Genomic DNA, 17921 nt, shown 5'->3' with positions numbered 1-17921 from the left:
TTTCCTTCAATTCGAATGTCTTAATCAATGGAGCGTTACGGCTCCCGTCGTCGATGTCACGGCGTCAGGCGTTCCCCGCTTCTGGGCAACTCGGCTTCGACGGGCCTCCAACAGTTATAGCAAACCTGCGAATCCTGGTCGACGACGGTGGGACGGAATGTCCGGTGCTTCTCTTCGTTCTCCTCGGTGGTCCCCGTCTCCGGTCAGCAGCCTCTCGAGGGTCTGACTTCCAGGGTGCTTTGGCGAAGGTTAGCGGTGCTCTGTGATCCCTCGGAGCTCAGGAAGAGGGCGCCTAACCAGGTTCTCTCTCGGATCAGTGTTGAGTCACAGCGGCTTTCAGATTGCGGTGGAGGTAACAGCAGTCAACCTTCTTTTTCGGGCTCGGCTTCGAGATCAAGCATCAGTTTCGACTTCAGCTTCTGAACGAATTCTAGCAGTGAGAGGCCCCCAGATATACTGTTGATCTCCCATTCATTCTGCTGGGTCACACTCAGGCAACCAATCACTCAGAAGGGCATTCAGCAGTCAGTCAGCCAATCAGGCATACAGTGCATTAAGGCCATTCTCCTCCCTCTCAGACACTCATAACAAGGAATGTGTATTGGGACAAGTATCCAGCCATTCAACACTATACACTGCATTCATACCAATTTCGAGCAGGGCTGTCTCAGTCATTGTGTTTCATACCAGAAATCAGGCCTCCACAACAGGAAGTGCATAATGGTCACACACTCCATTCACCCAGGTCCCACCCACAGGGTGTACCCACAACATCCAGTCACTGGGAAGGCTCCAGCCAGTCTGGCCTGGACTTCACTACAATACCATATATGGAACTTCCACCCAACAACTAGTCAGGGGGGAGGGACAGAGTCAGGGCTTCCCAGGTCTTTGGGAAAACAAGGTAACAGGCAATAGAAAGCAAGAGGCCACAGGGGCCATCTTGTTTCCTATCAGGAATCAACTGATTCCAATGGCAGGGCCTGGGTATCCCAAAATGGAGGATGCTCTGGGCACTCGTCAAATTCAGCATGGAGCTGCCACCAGCCCATACCCTGCTCTGTGGGCCACACACAGGTGCCCAAAAACATACACTAGGGGCAAAGGGTTGTACCCCCACCCATGGGTGCCATAAGGGTATCCCATGGGTCTGTACACCAAACCAAAAACAGGATGAGCTGCACTGCCAGGAGTCCCACATGGACTCCTGGGCAGAAAACAATACAGAACACAAATGAAAAAGGACTACAGGACTAGGACAGGGAGGCCCTGCACCTCCAATGCATTTCCAACATCACACTGCCCACCCATCTCCTTTCCGCCACCCGGTACAGCTGTACCCCTCCTCTGTCCCTCTCTGTATCCTACCCCCCCACTGTGTATCTGTTCTGTTGTTACCACTGAAAAGCGCTCTTTTATGCATCTGTAGTGTTGTGTATCTCTGTAAAGTGCTCTGTGGTGTATCTGTTTTGTTGTATACCTCTGTAGAGTGCTCTGTGGTGTATCTGTTTTGTTGTATACCTCTGTAGAGTGCTCTGTGGTGTATCTGTTTTGTTGTATACCTCTGTAGAGTGCTCTGTGGTGTATCTGCTTTGTTGTATACCTCTCTAGAGTGCTCTGTTGCTTCTCCAAGCTAGGTCCACGCTCAATAAAAAACATAATAGTAATATTATGGCGCCCAAGTAGTAAGAACCTAATTGTGTAAATAGAATGGTGAAGGGAAACTAAACATGATTACCAAGGTGTCCTCCAAAAGCATTGCACTTCACTCTCCTAGGCTCGAGGGGTGACATGTTCTGTCCATTTAGCTACTCGACCCAGAGGCACGCGAAGGCTGTAATGCAGGGCTTTGCTGCTGAGTTGTGGACTCAAGGGTGAATGCGTGCTGCAAATTAGATGTTAGTAAGCACCTCACTGTCAACATAGTTCTCAACTCCCTGCCTCGTAATCAGCTAACTCACCCGTCAAGCCCCCTACACATAAATGCCTAACCTCCCTATTTAACCCGGAGACTCCAGGTTTTTACACTCTTCTCCGGGTCTCCGGGAAGAGCCACCCGGAGAAGAGCGTGGAGCATAGCTCTCAACCATTTGTGTTACAAAGGCCGGTGAAATCACCCGATTTTGTTTTTGGCGGGTGAGACGCCCATTGGAATGAATGGGCGTGCATGAGTCTTGGCGGGTGAGACAGCCCTTTACAAGGCGGGTGACACCCGCCAAAAGCGTGTGAGTTGAGAGCTATGGTGGAGTCTCTGGGTTTTCTGGCCCTCCCTACGTCTCCACCAGATTTGTGTGCTTTGATCCCTTTCCTGCCATGCAATACCGGCAAGAAATGCTGTGTCCTTCTGCGATTCTTAACTGCCCACCTCCCCCCGAAATGCACTCATGTTTGTCTTCAAAGCGAGTTAACTGTAATGCAGGGCACACATTACGGCCTCCACTATGGCGAACACGTGTTATGCCACATGGGGATAAAAAAAAGAAGTTATTGTGGCGTGTTCGAGGGATTTCATTATCACGTTGATAATGCACTCCGTTTACATACACGTTCAAATGTGAATATATATATATTTGTGATGGATCCTTTAATATCTTTTGCACATTTAGTGCTTATTACAATCCTGTGAGTTTTAAACACATCTAGTACAAACTTAAATATATTGCAATGTGTGGGCTTAGCCTTGCAAACGTGTGGGCGGGGCTTTCCGATGACGTAGGTCTCCGGGTTTTTCATTTTGGAATGTAGGCGGGCATTGTTAAGTGTGGGCCTCGGTGTGGGCCTGTTGCTCTTTTAAGAATGAGTGTCATGACTTTGTCATGATACACGTAAATAAAAGGGGCACTGTGGGCACGTGAGGGCCAGTGCAGCAGATCCCCAGGAAGCAGCAACTCGTGCCTGTGCCCTTATTGTGTGCTGTTTTGCCGTGTGACCATGGTCTGGTCCGGCAGCCTGGCCCGGATGCCCCCAGTGCCGAGGCGGCCATGTTCACTGCACCCCCAGCCTATGTGAGCCATCCGGTGATCTGGATCCTGCAGGGTGATCACGCAGCATTAGTTCCCGAGTCGGGTGATCCTGACACAGCCCCCGGTGGCTGGAGGCGGGCCACCACATTGGTGACGAGGGAGTGGCAGTCTGGACCCGTGCACACTGGTGTGCTGGCCGCGGGAGGCCAGTGATCCTCTTGTGTTTTTTTGTTTTTGGACATTTTTGTTGTCTCCCCCGTGCAGCGGCATCAGCCGCATGGGGTGAGGACCGGAGAGGTGGCGTCGGCTGCAGAGGAAGGGGTTGTGGACGGCTGACACTCGGGCCGGCGGTGTTGAAAAGGGGGTACTGTGCCCTGCGGGAGCCTCGGGTAAAATGGGGGAGGGGCACCGAAACACCAGGCCTGCTGCAGTGACAACGAGAGGGAGAAGATAAAAGGAGGAAAAGAAAGAAGACATAGAACAAAGAGGGGGGCGTGGCCGAAGCATCCCAGCCCGCGGCATTAAAAGCGGAGTCCTCGCGCGCCTGCTCCTGTGGGGGGAGTAAAGCAAAGACAAAGGCAATGGCCCGTGCCACGTGCTGGGCCTGCATATATGTTGTGCGTGCAGGCAGCACGTGAGGCCTGGAAGGTGGAAAGGGGGCTGAAACAAGACACCATTGCTCCTCAGCTGTTTGCCCAGAGGGGTCCGTGCTGCACATGCAACAAAAGGAAAAAGAAACAAAGACATTTTTCTTTTCTCTTGCCTGAAGTCACGGACAGGATAACAAGGGTTGCGGCTCCAAATTAGTGCTTGTGCGCCCTGGGAGTGAGACGGTTTGCCTCTGTTGCCTTGCCCATGGAGCAAACAGCGCCACTGTGCTGACAGCACTGCCAGATCCTGGCCTGGGGATCCCATCAGCCAGGAAGGCCCAACAAAATAGAAACAGCCCTGGGTGCCCATCGCCCCTCACAGTAGCTTCTCGCTTCTCACCAAAAGGGACCCAGAAGGGTAGCGGCTCTAAAAGGAGTGTTTGTGTGCCTTAGTGTGTCCCGAATTGCCCAGTAACCATCATGGGGGATGAGGAAAATTAAGTGGTGTGTCGATAAGGTGGTCAGCTGGCACCCCTGTATCCCTTCGATATGGTGAGTGCACCTGCCAGTCTAGGACACCGATGGACTGCATGGGTGGAAAACCTGGAACTTTATTTTGAGGCAGTGGAAACCAAGGACAGGCCGAAACGCCCAACCCTCCTGTACTCAGCCGGCCCGGCTGTTCAGAGGCTGTTTAAGACCTTGCAGCCCAAAGCCCAGTCATATGGTGCAGCCATTGCAGCACTGAACGAGTACTTCAGGCCCATGGTCAACAGGGACAATGAACGGTTCAGTAGGAGGTGTGCGAGGCAAGAGGAAGGAGAGAGCCTCGATGCGTTTCATGGAAAGCTGCGTGGCATTGCGCTGTTGTGCGCTCTGGGTAATTTTGAGGAGAACGAGATCAGGGCACAGATCATCTATGGCTGTAGCCCATCTAAGCTGCAGAAACAAGTCCTCAGGGACCTAGCGCTAACCCTTGACCGAATACTAGAACTCGGTTGTGCCCAAGAGTTGGCGGAGGTACGTGCCTCGGCCATGGACCTCTCCAGGCAACAGCTCAAGCTGGAAGCCCCCATGCAACGGGTCAAGATGGAGGAGGTGTTGGCCATCAGCAAGTGGCAAGGAGGTAGGCCAACGAGGAGAGGGGATTGGCCACAGAGAGATCCAGGTGCCACCATATGCCATCAGTGTGGGTGGGATCTCTTGCACGCGCAGGAGTGCCCGGTCAAAGGACACATCTGTTGGTGGTGCGGAAAGGTGGTTCACTTCACACGGGTGGGCCCAGCCCCAGCCCCAACGCCGGCCTGCATGGTGGGGCCATCGGCAGCAAGTGTGTCAAAGGAGGGTGCAGGGAGGGAAGCCTCTCGAGAGTGGCAGCGGTCCAGGTGCCTGAAGAGCAAATGAGGGGACTGTATGACTATGCTGAGGAAGAAGATGAAGAAAATGTGTTCTTCTTGTCCTGCAGCAGCTCAAGAGGCTAGTTTTATCCAGGCATTTTCTGATCCACCGTGCCCGCCGTCGGCCCCTGTGGTGTGCAGACTGAAATGCACCCGTTGTTTGCAGTGTTTGAACAGTTCATCAGTGGGTGCTTGGACTGGAATGCACCACCGTTTGCAGTGATTTTGTAGCATAGTAGTGGTGTGCGGACTTGAATGCACCATACTTCTGGACCCCAATAGAGGGTCGCTGTTTTCTGTGTGTTGTGGTTTTTCTTTTGTTATAATAAAGGAGGAGTGTTGTTTGTGGCCCTTTTAAGTGTGTGCCTTTGTGTGGGCCTGTTGCCCTTTTAAGAATGAGTGCATGACACTCGTAAATAAAAGGGGCTCTGCTGGCACGAGACGGCAGTGCAGCAGAGCCCCAGGAAGCGGCACCCCGTGTCTGCGTCCTTATTGTGTGCTTTTTTGCCATGTGACAATGGCCTGGTCTGGCAGCTGGGCCTGGGTGCCCCCTGAGCTGAGGCGGCCACGTGCAGGGTGCCTCCAGCCTATGTGAGCCATCCGGTGATCCGCATCCTGCAGGATGATCCCTGCAGCCTGTGCGCTGCATGCATGCAGCATTAGTTCCGGAGTAGGGTGATCCCGACACGTGGTGTGGCCCACCCCGGTGACGGGCCTCCGCAGGTATGCCCCTACATGTCCATAGTATTCACCCGGCCAAAAAGAAATCGGGTGTTCTTGCCCGCCTTGACAACACAAATGGTTGAGGGCTGTTATGATCTGCATTGCTTTTGTCTCCCTTCCCTGCCTCTTGTGGAATAGCCATTTATGATCACAAAGGATCGGATTGTTCTAATGACCCTGTCCAAAAACACAACTCTATGACATCTGGTATATGAGGGGACAGCAAGTGCATTCGGTACATAACATGGGTCTGTTGGAGGCAGGAAAAAACAAGCTAGACTCATTCCGTTTCAAAGGTGAGATCAAAGGCGGCGCGGGTGTCGAGTATAGGGTAGGGTGGTGAACTGTTCTGTATTTTGTGGGATTGTCCCGTAATTGGGGACTCTGTCCTGCAGTTTGCGGAGTGGTTGTGCGGGACGCGGCAGGTTGTCCAGACTTGCTTTTGTTCCCTGGAGTGTGACTCTCGGGAGACAGCAAGTCGGGGCAACCTGCCTCCAGCACAGCCACTAGTCTGCAAACTGAAGTGGCCGTCTACACCACAGCGCTGCCGCCTGCTGCTTTCTTTCTCCGGCGGCTCTGCAGCCCCGGCTCCTTTTGAGTCTGCAGGTCGAGCTGGCTTAATTCAAATGCTAATGCTTTGTTCCTGGGGCCATGATGGTCATGTTTGCAGTTAAAAAACTTGACCATCACCTCCCAAGGACAAACCATTTGCATTGCAATTAAGTTGGGTGTTAAAAGCCAAAATGGGGCGGGCCAAATGTGAATAACACTGTATATCATAAAGTTCGGTCACCCTACTATGGGCTCCCCCCCCCCTATGGGCTCCCCCCACCTCCCCTACTATGGGCCCCCCCACCTCCTGCCCCTTCTCCTCAGACTCTCCTCTGAGGTACCTCGGGGCCTTCGGGCTTGTCTTTGTGCCTGACTAGAACATGGCCGCCGGGTCTGGTCTCTGGCCAGGCGGTGACGTCGGCGCCGCGCGCCTGTCGCGGTGACGTCATATGCCCGCGCGGCCGCTGCTGCAGGCGCAAGCATGGCGAAGCTGTCACTGTGCGGAGGGCGCGCCGCTGTCACCGCCGGCTCTAGGCTGCTGGCCTCCGGCCTCGGCGCAGTGGCGGGCGGGGAGAGGTGAGCCCCGGGGACGGGGGTGGGGCAGGTGAGCCCCGGGGACGGGGGTGGGGCAGCTGGGCCCCAGGCGGGGCGAGGGGGCGCACCCAGCCCAGGCAGTGATGAGCCCGTGCAGGAATGCATCTCTCAGGCTCCGGGGGGGGGGGGGGGACTTCCCCTCCACGTGTTGCCGATGCGCCGCTCCAGCGCGAATCCCTCTCTCAGTCCCCTTCATTCTATGAGTGTCACATACGAGAAAAGCAGGGTGCAAATAGCAGCAATGTTGGCTCCAGGCTCTGCTGTGTACATCCAACACGGTGACCACAGGTTTATACCAAACACATTTGTTCTAATGATGTAAGTAAGCGAATGCACACTTGGCCTGGTACGTTTTTATAACCATGCACAATATATGCTCCATTTGATGGCCTCGGTTTTTGGGTCTAACGCTTGGGCTGTGAGGCTTGAACAGAGGATAACTTGTCATTTCCCTGAATGCATTGCTTTCGCAGCCTGTACATCTAGGAGGCAGGCGAGAAGGGCGAGCTCTCAGTGGCAGGGCACAGGGGGAATTGCACCAGCTGATCTTCAATCCTGAGTGATGGGGGCTACAGGGCCAGTCACTTAGGGTTGGGAGTCTGGAATGGAGAATCACGTCACCAATCAGGGACGCGGCAGTAGGGCTTTAAGTGGGCCGGGACACTCCCACCCCCACCAAGTACACTGAACAGTGATCTTCCCGAGGGTGCGCTAGATCGAGTGACAGCATTGTTCCTGGATGCGCGTGAGATGGTGATTAACGAGCAGTGTGTAGGATAAGTGACTGGAAACTAGAAGCTGCTGTCACTCTAGAATGACAGACAATTCTTATGCCCAAAGACTGACGTTGCCCAGATGAGCTGGACTTGTGGTTTGCAGACATTTTACTATTGGGGTATTATTTCACATGAAGTGCTCAGCAAAGCCAGTGTAGATTATGTGATCATATATTTTGTAGGCTTGAATCACTGTCGCAGACCTAGATCTGAAACGTATGAGACTACGGTTATTCTTATGTTCCCAGCATTCTTTCCTTTCATGCAAAGCAGATACGGGACTACATCTCTGCTATGTTCCCTTCCCCTTTCTCATATCTCAGGATGTATCTGGCTCATGGGAGCCTATTTCAAAATGCTGTTTGGCGATGTTGCCTTACTCATCCTGAAGTATGGCGCATAGATTATAATGGAGCCGTGCCCTAATTTTTTTTATTTTAATGCTTTTGGCTAATAAATTAAGCATTTTGCATACAGTACAAAATAATGAATATACTCTACATTTAAAATCAACAATGCAGAAGAAAGAGAATCAAAACAATTCATACAATACTAAAAATACACTTGATGACATCAATACCCAAAATCCTCAATCTATTAATTTACTGCAATTTGATAGCAGACATTTCATCTTAAAATACCTATTCACTTAAATTATTAAAATTGATAAAAGTTGCCATACAAACTCCATCACTTTGTCCATATTTAGCTATTATGTACTTGTGTGTAGCCTGTTCATGAAAGACACAATCCTTTTTTAAAAAAAAACTTATTTTCGATCGCTATTGCGATTTTTACAAAATTCACCTTAGTAGAAAGAAGATTACTTCAAAGAGAAGCAAAGCATTCAATTTGTACTTATGTTTATATTCTGCCATACTCTACCTCACAGTTCAGATGTTGGAAGCCTCGTTCGTGTTGAGATTGCGGCCTTTCTTCCTCGTTTGTCAGTATGTTTCAGAATCTTTGCCATTACTGTTATCCATGAGGTCTTGCCTCTGCTTATCAGTCGTGACCACCAAAAGTCTTCCTCAAAAGTAAACAAAGCAACAGGAAGATCACTCAAATATGGGCCTCTGATGTATTGGGTGCCAGGACAAGTCAACAGAAGATGTCTTGTGGTTTCTATCTGTTCCGGATCAACACAAAATCTGCGATTGTTTGAGTCATATAAGCCTCTAATTGCCAACATTTAGTTCGTTTCGGGAAGGTTCAAGCAGGCTCTTATAAAGGTGTTCTTAGAGCTCTGTTTGGATATTTTTTCATGAACTCCTGAGTCTCGTTTAATTTTCTGAGCTGCAGAGGCAAGTGGGAGGTTATTTTATACTTAATGCTACATCTAAGGTGTTGGTCCAGTCCCGCCATTTTCCTTTTCACTTTTGGGGGTTTTGGATCAATTCTTCCTCAGAACTATGGATCTCTGCCAATTTTTTTCTTCAGACCTTGTTTCCACAATTAAAGCATTTTGCAGTGCCCTCCTGTTAGTTCCATATAGATCGGGCTGAAAATTGAAGGGCGATTTGGCAGTAGGATTTTTCTGTATAGCATCATACTGTTGTGTTCGATGACTGCCTGCAGTGACATTTGGCTTAGTTCCCGTCCGATCAGAGACATCGGGGTTGATTTAGGCAGGTTTAGAACAGTTCGCCAAAAGTAACTATCCGATGTCAGCTATGTCTTTTTTGGTATGTTTGGCATGTCCTCCGCTCCATAGGTTATGGATGGCACAACCTTTACTCTGTAAAAATTGATGACAGGTATAATTGAAAAGCGCCTGTACTTTTTATCAACTGCTTTTGCTTGCAATGATTTTTCTCATGACGAACACGCTGCATTGAGATTTCGGTTCTTGAGCCATCAAGCGTTACTCCTAGGTATTTAAATTAATTCACTTTTTCTATCTGGGAGTCTTCGAGGTACCATTTGTTTTTCCCTTTTCCAGCTGGACTTCTGTAGCGGCATCACTTTTGTCTTTCCTTTATTGATCTCTAAGTTATTGGTATTTATGTATTTGGATGTTGGTCAGTTGTCTCTGAAGACCTATAGCCGTGTTGTCCAGTAGGATCATATCGCCCGCATACAAAAGTCTGGACGTTTTTTGGAGGGAATGCTCTTACACCGTCCTCAGTACCCTGAACATATCTGAAGTAGGCTAGGAAGAGTGCCGGCGCAAGGGGGCATCCTTGCTTGACTCCTCCTGTTGGTATTTCCTCAGATAGCCGGCCCCAGGCGTACTCTGATTTTGGCATTTGTGTGTAATCCTTTATCGGGTCCAGGATGGCCGAAGGGCAGTTCCATGATGCCAGTTTGCGCCAGAGTTGGTCTCCATTGACCTGTTCAAATGCTTGAGCCTGGTCAATGAACGCGAAGAAAACCCTGGGGCCATCTTCCAAGGTCTTGCTGTTAAGGATGCTCAATAGCTTAATGTTTGCAGAGGTTTCAATGTTTTTCTTGAAGCCGGTCTGAAGAGGGTCGGTGCAAGGTGCTGAGTTCGCCCATGCTTGAAATCGAGTCAACAGTAGCGAGCCGAATACTTCTCTATAACATCTAACAATGCTATTGGGCAAAAGTTTCTCGGATCGTTTTTACAGCCCATTTTGACAATCTAGATGACTATTGATGAAGTCCAGGATGATGGCAGTTTCTTTGACAGCATGCATCTTTGGGAAACTGAGCTGATAAGTCGCCCATTGCTCAGGATGGTTCTTTAAGTCAATGTTGGTTATTCCATCGGGTCCCGACGCTCTTGAATTTTTCTATTTGTGGATGACATCCATGATGGAATCTCAGTCGTGTAAGTCGACCCACTGCTTCTTTGACGTAGTTGGTCCTATATGATTAGCAGTTGCCGGGCAGTGGAATAAAGTGCATTGAATAGTCTCCCAAATATGCATTGAGGCGGCAGTAATCACAAGGGAGTGTCGGTGGCTACAATCGTGTACCAAAACTGTTCTGTTGTAATGCTACCTGCCTGTGTGCCGAGGCGATCGTATCCTTTAGAGTAGGGGTTGGTTGCCTTTTTACATGCAAATATATGCCTAGTAGATTCTATAGACTTTGGACACAAGCAATATAATCATTATTTTTTCTTTTTTTCTTCCCATGAGGAATGTTTGCCAAGCACTAATACAGCAGAATATTTAGGCGCAGGTGTATGATAAAGCGCCTTAATGCACTAGTACAGGACTTAATCAAGAAACTGTAAGGCTTAAGGTATCAAACTCTGATTTATATACTCTTTGTAGCGTCACACTTTCTCAAGTTCTCAATAGTTCTTACTCTCCCGTTCATCTGTTTTGTACTTTAATTTATGCAAATAACCAATGGCAGCTGCCAGGGGTAATCCAATATTCTCCCAATGACCTTGTACTGACTCAGCCAGTTCGAGAGATGCTGTATTGGACATCCGTTTTAAACATCAAGAATATGTTTAGTGAATGTATTGTGCTGCTGTCTCTATTTTTCAGAATAATTTACTACAGGTTGACTTGACGGTTCCATTCTCGTAGCAGCCACTGAAACTGATGCCGGGAGGCCCAAAAGCGGCCTGAGAAATGACCCTTCCAATTGTTCTAGCCAGCCCACGTGATTTTCAGGAATTGTTTTTGTACCATACAGGGGTGTTGCTAGACCTTTCCACTTTGACCAAAGGATTTGCCGATCAACGCAATCAAATGGTGTTGTGTAATCGGCAAAACCTTACAGGTCTGCATCAGTCCCATTTCAGACATTGGCTGCTAACAGACGCAATGTCCAGGTAGCCTTAATCGAGCAATAGCCCTTCCTAAATCCTAGCTGGTGGGGTTTAAGCAGCTGTTTATCGCTAGTCAACTTGTTCAGCAATTTTAATAGTATTGCTGCAAACATTTTGCTGCTTGCATGTAGCATAGCTAGTAACCTATATTTATTGGGATCTGTATGAGAACCACTTTTATGTATCAGAACCAGTATTGAATTGAGCCAGCTATGGGGAAGAGTACCAAGTGCATATTTTAGTGTACATTTCGTACCATATACTAGCCCACAACTGGGGATTGGACTTCAATACAACGTTGGCCAAACCATCCTGTCCAGGGGCCCTGGATGGTTTAGTCTTGCCAGGTTATGCAATATGCCAGTACTTTCAATATTCAAACCGTGTGTGTGTGTGTGGTGTGTGGTGTGTGGTGTGTGGTGTGTGGTGTGTGGTGTGTGGTGTGTGGTGTGTGTGTAAAAGGAAAATTCATATTTCCCCAATATAATCTCTTTACATATACTGTCCAGTCTTCCACAATCGCACACGTTTCCTTTTTTTGAAGTCCCAATCTCAGTTTATTTTTTTCCCCTTGGTTGTTCAAAATCATACTTTTCTTAATGGCCTTAGCTTTCTTACGTAGCTAACCCTTTTCCATGTGGATGTTATAGTCAGAAGAATTGTCCCTTCCTTGTATTATCATTTTGCCTGCCATTATAAAGCCTATGCTTAATGCAAAGAATTCAGCCAAATCCCCTTTACAGTGCTTAAGTGCTTCTTTCGGGGGACACACACGCTATATGTGCAATGTATTCATTGGCCCTTTTTAAGTTTGCATCTGACCATACTAGTCTGTTGCCCGAGACATTAGGAAACGTAGCGTTCAGCATTGCGTGGTCATGAAGTGTTGTAAATTTAACTTCATACTTCAATATTTTACAATAAAGCATCATATCAGTTACAAAGATACAGCCCAGACATGAAGCACTAGTGCCACTAGTCCATGTGTACGGTGTTTCGCCCTATGTTTCTGAAAGAAGAGGTGGGCAGCAACCTGTAGTAGTCCTGAGCACGACACCTTACCGCAAACATGTTCAAAATGAAACCTCAGGGGGATGATCGATAGGACCTCATGAGGGTGCAATGTCCGACCTAAGTATGGGCAGGCAGCCCTGTGGGAGGGTTGGCTCTCTACTAATGGCACGGTCAGCCTTGGGGCTAACCGTAATGTGTGCACCGGTTTAAATAAGCAGTCACAGCCTTATTTCATTTGACCAGCCTTCTTTATAAAACAGAATATGTAAAACGGATCCTTGGTGTACCCGAGTAATATCCCACCACTGGGCCCTTGAGGCGTTCTCGGTAAGTGCATGAACAAAATACATACTTAAATGTCCTCTTTCCATTCCCTCTGTTATTAAATAACATCAGTTGGTTACCTGGGAGCAAGATCATTCACATTTTTATTTTTGTAGGCAGAGGCATACAGCAAACGCATACCTCAGAGCAAACATTCCATTCAATGTGCACATGAAGTAATACAGTAACTGCAAGACCAACATTATAGCAGGTGGGGGGAGCAATAAATCGTGATGCACCGCAACATTTAAGCACTTCATTGTGAGACCAGGGAAGAGCCCTCTCGGATGTGCTCTCCTCTTGGCTGTTAAGGTAGCTGTTGAATGCAGCCCATATGTTCTTGGGGTGTGAGTGAGTAGGAAGCATATTAAGGTACTCTTCTTTGCAATTTTGAGACCAGGTAAGCACATATAACCACTTCTGAAATGTAGGGGGAGAGGGACTCTTCCAGCTTTGAAGTATGCATTTCTTGGACACTATGCAGCTTATATTTAGAAATGTGGCCATACGCTTAGCATAATCTGCTTTCCCCACCCCTAACGGGACACCCAGCGGGTCAGGGTCAATTACAGTCTCCATGATCTCGGATAATGTCCCTAGGATTCTCTCCCAGAATTCTCTAGTTTTTGGCATGTCCAGAACATATGCAGATGTCAGCATTCTCTGCCTTACAGCAGGGGCAGGAGTGCGAGACGGTACGGGCAAACTTAAGAGGTTCTGAGAGGGGTGTAGTACAGCCTGTTCAGCAATTTATGTTGCATGGCACGGTAGCAGAAATTGAGGGAGACACTATTGGTGTGGAAGCAAATTTTTTCCCATAAGTGGTCAGAGACCTCAAGGCCCAGTTAATCTGCCCACTCACTGCGTGCCCTGGAAGGTCGAGTCGGGGTGCTAGTCAGTAACCTCTTGTATAATGAGGAAACAATGCCACGGACGCCCCCCGAATTACCAATGTATGCAATCCCTGGAGCGTCAGAGGGCTCGTTGGGGGAAATCGGGCCATGCGGCGCGGAAGGCAGCACAGAGCCTGTAATATTGCAGGAATTCTAGCACCGACCCAGAATGGCCCGGCCTCCACGTCTGTGGGTTTATGAACCGCCCATTGGGATAGAATTCTGTTAGTGCCTGGTAGCCCAGGGTGCCCCAGTGCCCCGCCAGGGCCATGTCGTGTGTAGGCTCCAACCTGGAGAACCCACACATCGGAGTAGGTATTCAGTGGCTGGTTGTTGGGTGGCGCTAGTAAGCGGAAAGACCTCAGATTTGGAGTAATTGATTGTAAATCCTGAGAGGGTACTTATACGAGTGATGTCTCGTAATATTGGATCAAGATGAGTGGCAGGGTCCCTGATGTACAATAATACATCATCTGCGTAGAGAGATATAATCTCGGGGGTGTCTTTCAGTCGTATTCCCCTGTGGGAGTGGCACGCTCTGATGTGGTCCGTCATTGGCTCTATTGCCAGTGTGAAGAGGATCGGGGAGAATGGGCAGCCCTGTCGGGTGTCTCTGAAGAGCGGGATCAGAGTGGACGTCAGGGAGTTGACTCGGACCCTGGCTACTGGAGAGGTGTATAGTAGTTTAATGTATTTGATCATATTGGGGCCAATGCCCATTGTCTCCATCACTAACCACATATACTTCCATGATACCATATCGAACGCTTTTTGAGCGTCAAGTGTGACCGCAACCGCATTCGATCGATTCGCGCCATAACGTTGAGCAGCCTGATGTTGTGGGAAGTGGATCTCTCTGGTACAAAGCCTGCTTGATCCTCATGGACCATGTGTATCATAATCTGGAGGAAATGGTTCTCTATTACTTTGACGAAGATCTTGGTGTCTAGGTTCATAAGCGAAAGGGGCCTGTATGAACCACATTCATCACTGGGTTTCCCGGGTTTAAGTAGCACCGTTATAACGGCTTCACACAAAGTGGGGGGGAGGGCAGACACGCATAGTGATTCATCCCATACCTCCAGTAGTTTGGGGGCCAGTATAACTGTGTGTGCCTGATAGAATTCGGCTGTGAGCCCGTCGGGACCAGGTGCTTTACCTTTAGGGAGATCTGAGATGGCAACGAATATCTCGTCCAGTAGGATCGGGGAGTCCAGTTGGTCCCTGGTTGAGGAGGAGATGCATGTCGTGGGTATCTGATCGAGGAGATCCCTCATATGCCGTTCACTATGTTCGGGGGGTTGGGAATAGAGGTTCGTGTAGAAATCGATGAAGATGTCCAATATCTGCTGGTCCGACCATCGTGTAACTCCTCGACACAAGCAATTTGGGCCTGACCCTCGGCCCCCCTAGCCCCCCTTGTTAGAGTTGCCAATGTTTTACCGGGTCTAACACCCTCTCCATACCTGTGGGTGGCTAAAGTATTGGACTTCCCTGGTGGCGTGTGCGTTGAACGACTGAAGTGTCTCACTAATTAGAGCGAGAGTGGCAGGGTCGGCTGCTGTCGAGCAGTCCCGCTCCAACTCTTGCTGTCTGGACTCGGAGCGACTGAGTTGTGCCCTTATTCTCTTCAGTACTCCCGCCTCCTTAGATATGGACATTCCTCTGATATAGGCTTTGAAGGCATCCCAACGAACACCAATGGTAGTGGCCTGAGGGGTGTTGTGCTCAAAATAGGACTGGATGTCCGCTAATAGTTCAGCCTTGAACACAATGTCCCTGAGGGCAGCATATTTGAATCGCCATATGTTAAATGTCGGGGCGGGTGTTCCTAATTCCACCGATGGGGTGATTGGTGCATGGTCAGAGAGGGTACGGGTCAGTATCTGCGCTCCCCCCACCCTTCCCATCACTTCGCTTGACACTAGGAACAGATTGATTCTGGAGGAGCTATCAAGGACAGAGGAATAATGGGTATATTCACATAGTTGTGGATGTTTATTTAATATGGCGCAGCCGAGACCCGAAGGTAGTTGGGCGCAAGCATTACAAGGATACTTATAGCTTGGTTACAAGGTGGTTATATATATATATATATATATATATATATATATATATATATATACAGGCAAGGATATCTATACAATGTTACAGTGAGTGAGGCTATTTACAGAGACAGATTTGCAGAGTACCAGCTGGTAGTGCATGAGGGTGATGCAGTGGGATGAATACAGTTGTGTAGAGGTCAAGGAAGGAGAGCTGCCTGGGTGAGGGGAAATTCAGCAGCAGCTCAAGTTAGACATCTAGAACTTTGCGCCAAAATGAGGGGTAGGGTTGGTCAGTTCTGAGCTCTAGCGGGGGTTTGTTCCAGGTTTTGGCAGCGGTAACTGGGAAGCTGGAGCCACCCGCTGTGTTCAGTTTGTATCTAGGAACCTCTAGGGTAAAGGCGTTAGCTGATCTCATGGGCCGGTTTGATGTTTTTCTGATTATTCTCTCTGTAAGGTAGGGTGGCGCTATGTTGTTTAGGCATTTGGAGGTGAGGGATACTGTTTTGAGTAGGACCCTGTCTTTTATATTGAGCCAGTGAGCGTTTCTTCTGGAGGCAGAGACATGATTTCTGTTGGGAATTTTAAGAGCAGCTCTTAGGGCGTTGTTCAGGAATATTTGCAATTTGTCCATGATGTACTTATTAGAGCCCCCATAAAGTGCGTTGCAATAGTCCAGTCTAGATAGTATGAGTGCGTTGGCTAGGGTGATGCAGCTGGTTTCGGAGAGGAATGGTCTGCAAGCTCAGATCAGTTTGCAGGTGTATGCTGAGGAGGATGCTAGTGAGTTGACTTGCTTCTTAAGGGTAAGCGCTGTAATATCCCCCAGCCATCTTGAATGTGAGTGTTGCGCTATGTGCATGTTGCCTGCGCGCTGCGCCAGACAGTGACCTGGTAGCAGTCCCAGTCCTGTCCAGTCTAGTGTCTTAATATCAAGTTCATATCCCCTCCCCAGATCTGGATTCCCACGTAGCCCAGCAGTATAGATGCCCCTGTGCCCACAAAGTCAGGGGTGCCTACATTGGGACCATATGTGTTTACAAGAAGGTATTCTCTGTTTACAATTGTGCAGTGTAATACGACATATCTGCCATCGGGGTCAATATAGCTCTTGTGTAGTATGGATTTATGAATCAGTGTCAAGACGCCTCTGGCCCGGGTGGAATAGGAAGTGCAGTATCTGTTAGGTCCCCATGATGGTGCCATACTCATTGCCAGGCGACCCTTAGCGTGCGTTTCTAGTAGCAATAGTATCTGACTACCATGTCTGAGCATAAGCTATGACTTTGTGGGCCTTGGTGTGGTTACTCAATCCCTGGACATTATAGTAGTGGGCATTTCAGTTGTCCAGGGCACATCCCAGCTCTGTTGTCGTAGCATGTGTTTGCTGTTAGTTTTGACGCTCTGGGGACACCCCGATATAACGTGATATGCTGGTCTGCCTCCGCCATTTCCAATATAACTCCCCCAACCAACTCCTCCCCCCTCCCCACACCACCCATTCCGGCCAAGCAGTGTCCCCACCCTCGTCCCTCCCCATTGTACCAAATCTTCCCTCAGAACAGGAGTTGGCGGGTAAATCCCACCATGGATCCACCACACTACCGGCCCAACGGGGCCCCAAATCCACCAATAACCCTTCAAAAGTAACCATTGCAACCGCAGTGGGGCGTGCTGTTGCCGTGTAGTTGACACTTAAACGAAGCAGGAAGCATCAAGTACCAAAAGCGGTACGTGCGTCAGCGGTACACATAACAATCGCATATTACTTATCACCAGTGAGCGCAGCAAAAAAGGGCTTCATCAAAGGATTAAGCAACATGAGCAGTCGGTTCCCGGCAGCATGATAACAATTGGTTAGAACCCAGAAGCAAGTACAAGCCTGTGCCAAATTAAGCAAAATAGGATGAAGAGAAGGTAGTGACCGAAAAGAGGCAACCGACTCGGCATAACTGCTACATGAATCAGGTGTATATGCAAAGTTAGATCAATGAGGCCGTTATTGCCATCATCTCATTAGGAAGCAAACATAAATGACCAAACAAGGGCAACATGAAATTAAGCCAGCTAGTGCTCAGTCGTTATCCATAGAGTCCTCTTCTGGATTGTGAAGCGGTATCTGCGACTAACTTCACAGCTTCCTCGGACAGTGAAAAAGCACAGTTTTTCCTTATAAGTAAACTTGAGTCGTGCCGGGAACAGTATTGCATAGGGGACGTTACGCGCTCTTAGCAGCTTTTTTGACGCCGAGGAACTGGCGCCTCTCCTGTTGCACTCCAACAGAGAAGTCGGGGAA

At 48.9% G+C, this 17921-nt stretch overlaps 1 protein-coding gene across 4 annotated transcripts in view; it reads left to right on the top strand.

Moving 5' to 3' along the window:
• The first annotated feature begins 6673 nt into the window (after positions 1 to 6673).
• Positions 6674 to 17921, top strand: part of WDR4 (WD repeat domain 4) — a 210759-nt gene continuing 199511 nt past the window's right edge. For 3 of the 4 annotated variants that reach the window (XR_011283383.1, XM_069635657.1, XM_069635655.1), the window contains exon 1: positions 6683 to 6801. Coding sequence is in view for 3 of the 4 variants with exons in the window: in XM_069635657.1 (XP_069491758.1) it covers positions 6707 to 6801 (95 nt within the window). In the remaining variant the exon portion in view is untranslated. Of the gene's footprint in view, positions 6802 to 17921 lie in introns of all 4 variants that reach the window. The other variant, XM_069635656.1, reaches the window with a different exon arrangement.

The sequence above is a fragment of the Ambystoma mexicanum genome, chromosome 7p (assembly GCF_040938575.1).
Source record: "Ambystoma mexicanum isolate Mex_15411 chromosome 7p, UKY_AmexF1_1, whole genome shotgun sequence".
Lineage (NCBI taxonomy): Eukaryota > Metazoa > Chordata > Amphibia > Caudata > Ambystomatidae > Ambystoma > Ambystoma mexicanum.
Note: the sequence above shows the minus strand (reverse complement) of the source record. Positions and strands in the feature narration are given on the sequence as shown.